This window comes from Pseudorasbora parva, chromosome 6 (genome assembly GCF_024679245.1).
Source record: "Pseudorasbora parva isolate DD20220531a chromosome 6, ASM2467924v1, whole genome shotgun sequence".
NCBI lineage: Eukaryota > Metazoa > Chordata > Actinopteri > Cypriniformes > Gobionidae > Pseudorasbora > Pseudorasbora parva.
Window position 1 is genome coordinate 572501 of NC_090177.1, and position 12115 is coordinate 584615.

At 40.8% G+C, this 12115-nt stretch overlaps 2 protein-coding genes across 2 annotated transcripts in view; both read left to right on the forward strand.

The window, feature by feature from the left end:
• LOC137079124 (dentin sialophosphoprotein-like) overlaps positions 1-941 on the forward strand; it is a 3790-nt gene extending 2849 nt beyond the window's left edge. The window contains exon 4 of the mRNA XM_067447087.1: positions 1-941. This exon is cut by the window's left edge and continues 1015 nt beyond it. Coding sequence (XP_067303188.1) covers positions 1-941 — 941 coding nt within the window.
• Positions 942-5150: 4209 nt separating this feature from the next.
• Positions 5151-10958, forward strand: LOC137079125 (dentin sialophosphoprotein-like). Its single transcript, XM_067447088.1, has 4 exons — positions 5151-5239; positions 5307-5369; positions 5462-5839; positions 10669-10958. The coding sequence occupies exons 1-4, from the start codon at positions 5182-5184 to the stop codon at positions 10956-10958; spliced, it is 789 nt and encodes a 262-aa protein (XP_067303189.1). The 5' UTR covers positions 5151-5181.
• Positions 10959-12115: the final 1157 nt, after the last annotated feature.

A 12115-nucleotide genomic window follows, 5' to 3' on the forward strand; every position in this document is an offset into this window, starting at 1 on the left:
TCAACACCACCTTCAGCCAGGATGATGCTGAGGGATCCGGTTCTGTCAACACCACCTTCAGCCAGGATGATGCTGAGGGATCTGGTTCTGTCAATGCCACCTTCAGCCAGAACTATGCTGAGGGATCCGGTTCTGTCAACGCCACCTTCAGCCAGAACTATGCTGAGGGTTCCAGTTCTGTCAACACCACCTTCAGCCAGGATGATGCTGAGGGTTCTGGTTCTGTCAACACCACCTTCAGCCAAGATGATGCTGAGGAATCTGGTTCTGTCAACACCACCTTCAGCCAGAACTATGCTGAGGGATCTGGTTCTGTCAACACCACCTTCAGCCAGAACTATGCTGAGGGATCCGGTTCTGTCAACACCACCTTCAGCCAGGATGATACTGAGGGATCCGGTTCTGTCAACACCACCTTCAGCCAGGATGATGCTGAGGGATCTGGTTCTGTCAATGCCACCTTCAGCCAGAACTATGCTGAGGGATCCGGTTCTGTCAACGCCACCTTCAGCCAGAACTATGCTGAGGGTTCCAGTTCTGTCAACACCACCTTCAGCCAGGATGATGCTGAGGGTTCTGGTTCTGTCAACACCACCTTCAGCCAAGATGATGCTGAGGAATCTGGTTCTGTCAACACCACCTTCAGCCAGAACTATGCTGAGGGATCTGGTTCTGTCAACACCACCTTCAGCCAGAATAATGCTGAGGGATCCGGTTCTGTCAACACCACCTTCAGCCAGGATGATGCTGAGGGATCTGGTTGTGTCAACACCACCTCCAGCCAGGATGATGCTGAGGGAGCTGGTTGTGTCAACACTACCTTCAGCCAGGATGATGCTGAGGGATCTGGGTCTGTCAACACCACCTTCAGCCTGATGATGCTGAGCTGCTTTAATAATTTATCTGGAGCATGTTTGCTGGGATTTGTAGGTTGTTGCTAGACATGAAATTCTGTTTAAATGTGTTTTTAAGGAGGATGTGCATCTAGTCTTACCTTGAAGTTGGTTCACCCTCAGCTTATGTTCTTCAGTCTAGTCTTAGGCCACATCCACACCAAGCCAGAGCTTTCCCTATTCAATCTTTTCCCCCCCTTTTTCAAAAAAAGAAATTATGTAAACAAAGTGTCATCACAAGAAATATCTGAGTGCACAAAACCACAGAACACAACTCAAAACATTGTAGTATACATGCTAGACCAGTATGTGGTGCTGTGAGCTACACTAAAAATGAAGAAGAAAACTGTGAGCATGCGTATGCGGTGGCTGACTAGTGCTGCGTTCCAGTTCATTTTTATTATGCCCTTCACTCTCTAACTTCCCTCCGTCTTGTTCACTCAGATGTGCGTCATTGCTTACGTTGCATTAGTGCCCACTTCTGGCAGAACATTTGAAATGGACTGAACTGGAACGCCCTAAGCCCTTCACCACTTGGAATCCACTATGGAGTTCATTTCTTTCTTTTTTTTTCCTTTACGGAATTGTTTAATGCAGCATTCTATATGTATATAGGTGTGTTTTGGTTGTTTTAAATGTTTTAAAAAATATTTATTTATCATAGAGTTGTTTGTGGTGGGGTAAATTGAATGCGATAAACTGTGACATCACAATCATGTTGCATTGTGGTATATGAAGCTGCCTGAAGTGTACATATGAAGTAGTCTCGCTCACTTGGTCAAAATCGAGGAAGCAAGGGTCTGTCCATATAAACTTCCCTTGTCCACTTCACGAAGTGGAATGCACTTAAAAATGGCGGCGGGGATTCCTCCGAGGGGAAGTGCTTAGGGAAATTTGCAAGTGCGTGTCTAAAAATGGAGTGGAAGGCAGCATAGGGTCGAGAGGTGGGGTAATGATATCACTGTATCACAAAATGTATGGATTGGCTGTACAGATGAAAACACAAGGGTCTAATTTTCAGATTTATCCATTCTGGGACCCGATTTCAAATTGTGATTTCAGGCTCCCAAAATGCTGGATCCGTCTGGACAAAATACTGATATGATACATTTATTTTGTGCTTTTTCACCTGTTAATGTGGAATAATACAGTGTGTGTGTGTGTTGTTGGGGTTTTATTCATTGGAGCTCAGTCACAAGAGATGAACATTGAAACTTCAGTTCTATGCGATATAACATCAGCTTCAATGCTGAGTGATTAAATTATTGATCTCATTAATTAGCTATTTGCTCCAATAATGTGTTACGACCGTCTAGGGGTCAGTAGCAACAGGGAGAGGAAGAAAAGAGTCTCACTACCAGAGAGATAAAATTTAACAAATATTTATTTCTTACACAGGGTTTAGCGTCAGGGGTAGACAAGGCCAAAAATAACAAACAGAAGAAACCTTTTGTTTTACCACTACATTTCCTCAATTTGAAAATAAAGAAAATAAAATACAGTTTAAACTCACCTATCCCCCAACCAAAAACAATGTGAAAATATGTACAAAATAAAATGGCGTCAAACCCCCTACGTCCCTTGATTTAGCACAGATCTAAAGAAAAGTATTTGCAGATAATATATACAGAGGTGTAGCAAACAAAGCAAAATCAAGATCCAAAGTCAATAGTCAAACAGCCGTAGGTCGAGTAAACAGGAAATAACAATGATCAAAATACTATAGTTAGTGATGGGACATCTGAAGCGAGGCTCCGGAGCTTGTGTCGAGCAAAAAGGGGCGTTCCAGATGAAGCCCCGATTCGAGGCTTGTATCGTTTCCGTGAAAATCACGTGATGATGACAAACGAGGCCTCGTTTTCTGTTGAATACGTCATTGCTTCATTCGGAGTATCGCTTTCGGACAAAAGTGGTTCGAAACCTCGCGCCTCTTGTGGGGTTTGCAGTAGGCATTTGCATTGGTGTTGAGGTGTTGGTTGTATGTAGTAGCGATATCATTATATATCATAGCTTGTATTATATATTATATTACATTATACTTACTTTAGTAGATTATTAGAGTAAATTAGCCTATATCTATTTGTAATACCTATACTACGTAATATATATATATATATATATATATATATATATATATATATATATATATATATATATATATATATATATATATATATGTGTGTGTGTGTGTGTGTGTGTGTGTGTGTGTGTGTGTGTGTGTGTGTGTGTGTGTGTGTGTATATTAGTAGTAGTGTTATTATTAATAATATTATTATAAGACTAGACTGTATTTAGGGAAAGCTTTTCCCATCCCTGTTGCAGTTCCACAATTCCAGTCCCATAAGCACTGCACTATTGCGCTCATAATCAGCATTGCACTCACTATAATTTATTTACAATCATTCTGGCCATTCACTGTCATCACGAACCCAAAGAACTACTTAAAAGTTGAACACAAAGTTGTGTGTCTGTGTGAGTTGTGTGTGCATAGATTAATAGAAGCAGAGTAAAATACTTTATTAATACACAGGCAATAGAAATAACCCACACTATGAAAATTTGGTTGCTCAGGATGAATAGATTTGTGTGCGATGCATTGCTTTGCACAGCAGGTGTCACTAGGGAGCACACTGTTTCATGAGGCTTCAGGTAAATGAACCTTTTGGTGAACCAATGGGCTGGAAAGCCTCAGTGGTTCAGGAAGCCTCATTTGGCCATTACTAACTATAGTCACTAGGGATGGCTGACGCGAACCTGACGTTTCGACGCTGTGTCGAGATCCCGAAGCGCAGATGTTTCGAAACGCTGCTCTGAGCTGTGATTCGACACACCCATGTCACGTGACTACAGCTAAACGAAGCACCGAAGTGTTTCATCAGGTGCTGAAACTGCTTTGATTAAAAGGGGCGGGAACAAACCACAGTCACACATCTGAATGAACCTCATTCCCCACAGTTTAAAAGTGAAGTTATTTCATCTTCACCTCATGGGATTTGTGAGAGAAGAAACATTTATGTAGATTTTACAAGTGAGATTTATATTGCACTTTGGTTAGTTATATTTAGGCTAGATTTAAATGATATATTGACTGATAGGTATAGACAGCGACAGAGAGTTAGGATAGATATAGGCTACATTAGAATTATAGATATATAATATATAGAATTATAGATATAGAAGATATTCTTAAGTGATATGGAGGCTCCACATAAGAGATGCCATACTACATCTGGTGTGGGAGCATTTCCATTTGGAAACACCACATAAAGTGAGATGTGTGTAGTGTGTATTGTATTGGCCCAGAATGCATGATCTATTAACTTAATTGTCAGCTAAAAAATATTTGTGCATGCTAGTAAAAAGTGTCCCGTCTTGTAAGATATTTTTTTCCAAAGGCTGGAGAAATTATATATAATAAATAAATAAATAAATAAATAAATAAATAAATAAATAAATATAAAATTGACTAACTAAAAGTTGTCCTTCACCAGCAGAGCAATTCAAATTTTTGAATAAAAATGTTATGTAACAAATGACACATTGTGGCTTTATTTCTTTTAATAATCTTAATTTTTCATGACAAAAAAACAAAAACTAAAAACTAAAGTTATTTACAATGAGGAGGCTACAGGGTACAAAACCAAGTAGTTGTCAGCCAGATGTTAAAAACGTGTTTTTTGTTTTGTTTTTAACATACAGTAGTAGATCACTGTCAAGGTTATTTCAGATAAATACACACAAGTGTCCACTAGATGGCGTCATGGAGACGGGTGTCGGGTGTTGTTTCGAAGCTTCGGCACATTTGCTTCAACTGTTTCAGTGCATCACGAAGCCTCGGTCTGCCCATCACTAATAGTCACACTCACAGATACAAAATACTAAATCACTCACAATCAATCTCTCTGGCACGACACTAAAAACCGATACGTAGAGATGCGAAACGATCAAAGACACAATGGCACAAAGATGGCCCCTTCAGTGTGTTAGGGGCGGTCCTTTTATCTGGATCAGGTGAGAGGGAGAACCAATTGCAGCCTCCAACAGGTTAACAAGTCACCGCCCACCTGTAATACAAACATGCATGTGCACATACACAAAGAGAGAAAATTCACAAGACAAACACAGGACAACAGAATGGGATAAATTAACAAATGACTCTGCTCATAACAAATGAGTTAACGAGTCCTCCAGGTGGTACAAATGGTGTTCTGTTTGGCTTTAAAAGACTTGGTTGGTTTGGACATTTTGCTGTCATTTGCTTTCTTAGTGGCTTGGGTTGTGTTATACAATGGGCTTGATTAAACTCACAGTGTTAATGATTCTTTATCACCAATTGGTGTGGCATGGTGAGTTAAGTTTTTATTTGCTTGCAGTAAATTTTATTTGTGTTTTTGTTTAACATCTGTTTTTCAGTATTCAGCTCCCCAATTCAAGATGGATCCTTAGATTTTTCCTGGAGTGCTGTTGAAGAAAAAAGTTTGTAGACCTTGATCTTAATCTAATATTCTAATGTACTAAAATGGTAAGGGTTTATATGAACCACTTTACATGGTTATTTTTGGTATTAGCTGAGGAATCTGTTTCTGTCAAAACCATCTACAGTCAGGATGATGCTGAGGGATCTGGTTCTGTCAATGCCACCTTAACCAAGGTCTATGCTGAGGGATCTGGTTCTGTCAATGCCACCTTAACCAAGGTCTATGCTGAGGGATCTGGTTCTGTCAATGCCACCTTAACCAAGGTCTATGCTGAGGGATCCGGTTCCGTCAACACCACCCTCACCCAGGATGATGCTGAGGGATCTGGTTCTGTCAACGCCGCCTTAACCCAGGTCTATGCTGAGGGATCCGGTTCTGTCAACGCCACCTTAACCCAGAATAATGCTGAGGAATCTGTTTCTGTCAACACCACCTTCAGTCAGGATGATTATGATTATGAGTGGTCCGGTTATGATTACCCCTGGTTTATACACCACTTTTATTAAGGACTATGCTGATGGTTCTATTTTGGCTGTTAATTGTTAACACGATCCAAGATTTTGTGTAACAAAATAAAATGTTGTGTTGGAGCGGTTTTGTAATTATTTTAATGTGGGTAACAGGTGGCTTGTCTTGTGGTCTGGTTTTGCTCAACAAATCTTGCACTAAAGTTTTGTCAACACTGATTCGTCCTACTTTAATTTCTTAGAATATAACAGGAAATTGGTTTCCCTATTGCTGAAGCAGAAAGAAGAACTAGCTTTTCCAACATAAGTCAATGTTTCTTTACCATGAATCTCATGGCTCTTAAGACCAGAGGGGAGGTTTCTAATTTTCTATCTCTGAAAAGCAATTTAATTGCCAATGGATCCACCGGTAATCTGTATGTTCTACAAAAAAAAAGGGAAAGGCAGCGGCACTCCGCTCAGAGAGCAGCTGAGCCCAGGGCTCTGATAGTGGGTGACTCCACAGTCAGAAACATTAGTAGCAGGGAAACGACTACATGCTGCCTTCCACAAGGACCACTTTCTGATGTAAACAGGGCTCTTCAGAACCTTCTGGTGAAACATAGGACTGTAAATCAACTCCATTCATGTGGGGAAGACTATTCAGACAGAGCAGTCAGAACTCATTAAGAGGGATCTTAAGTAACTTTTTGAAACGCTTAAACTCTTCCTTGTGCGACTCCTCCCGAGCAAGGACCCCGACAAGGCACTTGAGTATAATTTCTTTTCGGTTTTCTTATTTCTATCTGGTCTTTTCTCTGCTCTGTATTAACCATGTGCTTTCAAATCTCAACTATTACTACTCGCACTTGTAAATCACGCTCTGTACGCGCGAGACGCCGCAATCCTAATATGCGCAGTCTACAAAAATCCTCTGCTACTTTACTCTCTATTCCAATTGGTCTCTCTGAATCCAGCACTTTTAGAAAACTACCGACCGGTATCCCTTCTGCCTTTCATTGCAAAGACCCTTGAGCGAGTTGTGTTCAATCAACTCTCTATGTTTCTTGAACGGGACAACCTCGTAGACAACAACCAATCCGGCTTCAAAAGTGGCCATTCGACTGAGACTGCCTTGCTCTCGGTAACTGAGGCACTGAGACTGGCAAAAGCAGCTTCCAAATCCTCAGTGCTCATTCTGCTGGATCTGTCTGCTGCTTTTGACACAGTTAACCACCAGATCCTCCTGTCAACACTTAAGAGGACGGGGATCTCAGGATCTGCTCTCCAGTGGTTCAGGTCTTACCTCTCTGGTAGGTCCTACAGAGTGTCATGGAGAGGTGAAGTGTCTAAGTCACATAATCTAGCTACTGGGGTTCCACAGGGCTCAGTTCTTGGACCACTTCTCTTCTCCATCTACATGTCATCATTAGGTTCTGTCATTCAGAAACACGGCTTCTCCTATCACTGCTATGCTGATGACACTCAACTCTACTTCTCAATTTAACCAGATGATCCTACAGTCAGTGTTCGTATCGCTGCCTGTCTGACAGACATTTCTGACTGGATGAAAGAGCATCATCTTAAACTCAATCTTGCAAAGACAGAATTACTTGTTTTCTCAACCAACCCAGCACTTCATCAAAATTTCTCCATTCAGCTTGGTTCATCGACCATAACTCCATCAAGGACAGCCAGAAACCTTGGAGTTGTGATTGATGACCAGTTAAACTTCACTGACCACATTACTGCAACAGCCCGGTCCTGCAGATTTGCTTTATACAACATTAGAAAGATTAGACCCTTCCTATCAGAACAGGCTGCACAACTCCTGGTTCAAGCTCTTGTTCTCTCCAGACTGGACTATTGTAATGCTCTTCTGGCTGGGCTTCCAGCATGCACTATCAAACCCTTGCAGCTGATCCAGAATGCAGCGGCGAGAGTGGTCTTTAATGAGCCGAAGAGAGCGCATGTTACGCCTCTCTTCATCAAACTGCACTGGTTGCCAATGGCTGATCGCATCAAATTCAAGGCACTAGTTATCGCCTACAAAACAACCACTGGCTCGGCACCAATATACCTAAATTCACTTGCTCAGACTTACACACCCTCCAGAAGCTTGCGTTCTGCGAGTGAGCGGCGCCTCGTGGTTCCATCCCAAAGAGGCATGAAATCGCTCTCGCTGACATTTTCCTGGACCGTTCCCACCTGGTGGAATGACCTGCTGATCTCAATTCGTGCTGCCGAGTCTGTAGCCATTTTTAAAAAACATCTTAAGACACATCTTTTCCAATTGCACTTGACCAATACAGAATAGCACTTACTGATCACCACAGCAACGACCAAAAGCGCACACTCCTGGACCATATCTACGTCTCTCATCCGGATTTGTGCCTTCAGGTGGGTATGTTACATAGTTATCATAGCTATCATAATCCAGTGTTCTGTATTTTGCGTACGTGAGTTTTTGCTGTCGATGGCTATTGCTGCGCGTTTAGCTAGAATACAAAACCAACCCATTGGGCCACTGAATCTGCATTAACGACAACAGCTGGGGCAACAGCCTTAGTCCTAATGGGTTGTTATCATAGCTATCAAAATCCAGCGTTCGGCATTTTGCGTACGTGAGTTTTTGTTGTAGATGTCTAAAAAAAAAAAAAAAAAAAAAAATTGTGTACTGTGCTAATTAACTGAGATTTCTTACAGCTCTTACAGGTTGTTGGCCTTGTCTGTTTCGTTGCTTCTATTACTCTCCCCTTTTTTGTAAGTCGCTTTGGAGAAAAGCATCTGCTAAATGATTAAATGTAAATGTAAATATAAGGAGAGGAAATATGCTTCCGCAGACTGTACCAGTGCAACATTCAGCACACATAACATACACATACTTCTCATAATACACAAATTATTGGTCACGTAAATATAAGCATACACAGACGGTATCAGCAGCAAACCTATAAGATATGAGACTTAATCACTACGTAGATTCAGTGCTCTTATTGCTGAAAGTACAAAACTTTTCCCTAGGCGTGATTTTTTATGGGGTAGCTGTCTGTATCTCCTGCCTGAGGGAAGAAGGATGAAACATGAATTGAGGGGGTGACTAGGGTTTCGAATAATAGTTTTTGCTCTGCGAATGATAGCAGTGTTAATCAGACCTGTCAAATTTGGAGTTGGCAGACCGATTATTTTTTAACTGGTGTTGGTGATTTTAATAAGCTTATTTCTATTAGTTAATGAGAGCATGTTAAAATAGCAAGCAGCACAGTACAAAAGAATAGATTCGATGATACTTCGGTAAAGGAGAAGCAAAAGACGTGGTTTAACTGAAAGAGATCTTAGTTTACGTATGACATATAGTCTTTGTTGGCAGCGTTTCTGAATGTCTGTGACGTGTTGGTCAAAACTCAATTTTGTGTGTGTGTGTGTGTGTGTGTGTGTTGGGTTTTCATTCAGTAGAGCTCAATGAATCACAAGAGATGAACATTGAAACTTCAGTTCTATGGGATATAACATCATTCAATGCTGAGTGATTGATTAATTATTGATCTCATTAATTAGCTGATTTGCTCCAATAATGAGTTAACGAGTCCTCCAGGTGGTACAAATGGTGTTCTGTTTGGCTTTAAAAGACTTGGTTGGTTTGGACATTTTGCTGGCATTTGCTTTCTTAGTGGCTTGGGTTGTGTTATACAATGGGCTTGATTAAAGTTACCGTTTTAATGGTTCTTTATCACCAGTTGGTGTGGCATGGTGAGTTATTTTTTTGTTTGCTTAACGTAAATTGTATTATTTGTTTTTGTTTAATATCTGTGTTTTCCAGTATTTAGTAATGGCCAAATGAGGCTTTCGGAACCACTGAGGCTTTCCAGCCCATTGGTTCACCAAAAGGTTCATTTACCTGAAGCCTCATGAAACAGTGTGCTCTCTAGTGACACCTGCTGTGCAAAGCAATGCATCGCACACAAATCTATTCATCCTGAGCAACCAAATTTTCATAGTGTAGGCACACCCTTTTTCTATTGCCTGTGTATTAATAAAGTATTTTACTCTGCTTGTATTAACCTATGCTCACACAAACACACAACTTTGTGTTCAACTATTCAGTAGTTCTTTGGGTTAGTGATGAGTGAATGCCCAGAATGATTGTAAATAAATTATTGTGAGTGCAGTGCTTATGGGACTGGAATTGTGGAACAGCAAACTGCAACAGTATATATATATATATATATATATATATATATATAGGGGTGATTCTTCAATTGGGGGAACTTTTATGTCCCCGGGTTATACATTCATGTTAAAAATATATCTATTATAATTACGTAGTATACACACTACTAGATATACAACTAGATATAGGCTAATTTACTCTATTAATCTACAGAACTATGTATAATTTACTCTAATAATCTACTAAACTAAGTAAAATGTAATATAATATATAATACAAGCTATGATATATAATGATATCGCTACTACATACAACCAACACCTCAACACCAATGCAAATGCCTACTGCAAACCCCACAAGAGGCGCGAGGTTTCGAACCACTTTTGTCCGAAAGCGATACTCCGAATGAAGCAATGACGTATTCAACAGAAAACGAGGCCTCGTTTGTCATCGTCACGTGATTTTCACGGAAACGATACAAGCCTCGAATCGGGGCTTCATCTGGAACGCCCCTTTTTGCTCGACACAAGCTCCGGAGCCTCGCTTCAGATGTCCCATCACTACCAGTATTCAGCTCCCCAATTGAAGCTGTTTTCTTGGATCCTTCCTGGAGTAAAGCTGGAAAAAGTTTGTAGACCTCTTTGTGTTTCTTAATCTAATGTTCTGTTGTTGTGTTAAAGAGTATGAGTTTAATAACCCATTTGCATGGTTCTTGTTACTTTTGGTGTTAGCTGAGGGATCTGGTTCTGTCAACGCCACCTTAACCCAGAATAATACTGAGGAATCTGGTTCTGTCAGCTCCACCTTAACCCAGAATAATACTGAGGGATCTGGTTCTGTCAACTCCACCTTAACCCAGGATGATGCTGAGGGATCTTGTTCTGTCAACTCCACCTTAACCCAGAATAATGCTGAGGGATCCGGTTCTGTCAACTCCACCTTAACCCAGAATAATGCTGAGGGGATCTGATTCTGTCAGCCGGCTCGGGGGGGGGATCCGGTTCTTCATCCTGGATGATGAGGGGTCTGGCTGATGGTTATATTTTGGCTGTTTCTTAACTGTTTGCATGATCCAAGATTTTGTGTAACAAAATAAATTTTATATTTCTGAATGTGTTGGTTTGTTAACCCTACTTTGCTTGTAGAATAAGCTCTTTACAGACTCTTGGGTTAGTTTGTAATGCTATTAGCATGTGGGTAACGGGTGCCCTGTCTTGAGGTTGGGTCTTGCCCAACAATTCTTGCACTAAAGTTCTGTCAACACTGCTTCTTACTTTAATTTCTTAGACTATGACAGGACATTGCTAGCAATATCTAAAGCAGAAAGAAGGACTGGTTTGTCCAACATTAGTCACGTTTGTTACATGCGTTTTGTGGCGCTAAAGATTTGTTTTCAATCAACTTTATTTATATAGCGCTTTTACAATCACGATTGTGTCAGAGCAGCTTCACAGTGTCAAACAGGATAATATTGCGACAAAATTAGATTTGGCTGTACAGTCGTACTGGAGTAAACAGTGATGTTATCAGCTTATTTTAATTTATCATATAGCGACAATGTTGGCAGATCAGTATTATAGTTTATAAAATTAAATAAGACCTAATTCATATATTTTATTTGTATAATAAGTTGAATAACTTTAATCATATTTTTAGTGTCCCCAACTGAGCAAGCCAAGCCAAAGGCGACAGTGGCAAGGAACCAAAACTCCATCAGGGCGTGATGGAGAAAAATAAACCTTGGGAGAAACCAGACTCAGTCGGGGTGCCAGTTCTCCTCTGGCCTATTAACACACCGTGTAAGATTATTATTCTGGCAACCTTACAGGTCGGAAATCATATTAGATTGGAATATTCAAAATTTCAGGGTATCACGGAAGAGACAGATTTATTTGGAAATAAATGATGGGATGGGGCGTCGATTACACGAGTATGAATACATGAAAGATCGGAATTATTGCGCCGAAGACGGGTTTTGAGCATGTCGTGCCAGTGAGGCAAATTCGGAGGAGACACCAATTGACACGGCTCAGCAGACACTCCAGGATGAGCTGGTCATGTCCAGGCAGGTCCACCATCCGATCCGGACAGGGCCCAGATCCGGGATAAACCTCGGGATAAACAGAG

Bases quoted from the DNA above. Each gene is read 5' to 3' on its own strand.
- LOC137079125 (XM_067447088.1), top strand. From the start codon at position 5,182: ATGGGCTTGATTAAACTCACAGTGTTAATGATTCTTTATCACCAATTG. The intron at 5,240-5,306 runs GTGAGTTAAGTT...TCTGTTTTTCAG, and splicing joins TCACCAATTGGTGTGGCATG to TATTCAGCTCCCCAATTCAA. The intron at 5,370-5,461 runs GTTTGTAGACCT...TTTTGGTATTAG, and splicing joins GAGTGCTGTTGAAGAAAAAA to CTGAGGAATCTGTTTCTGTC.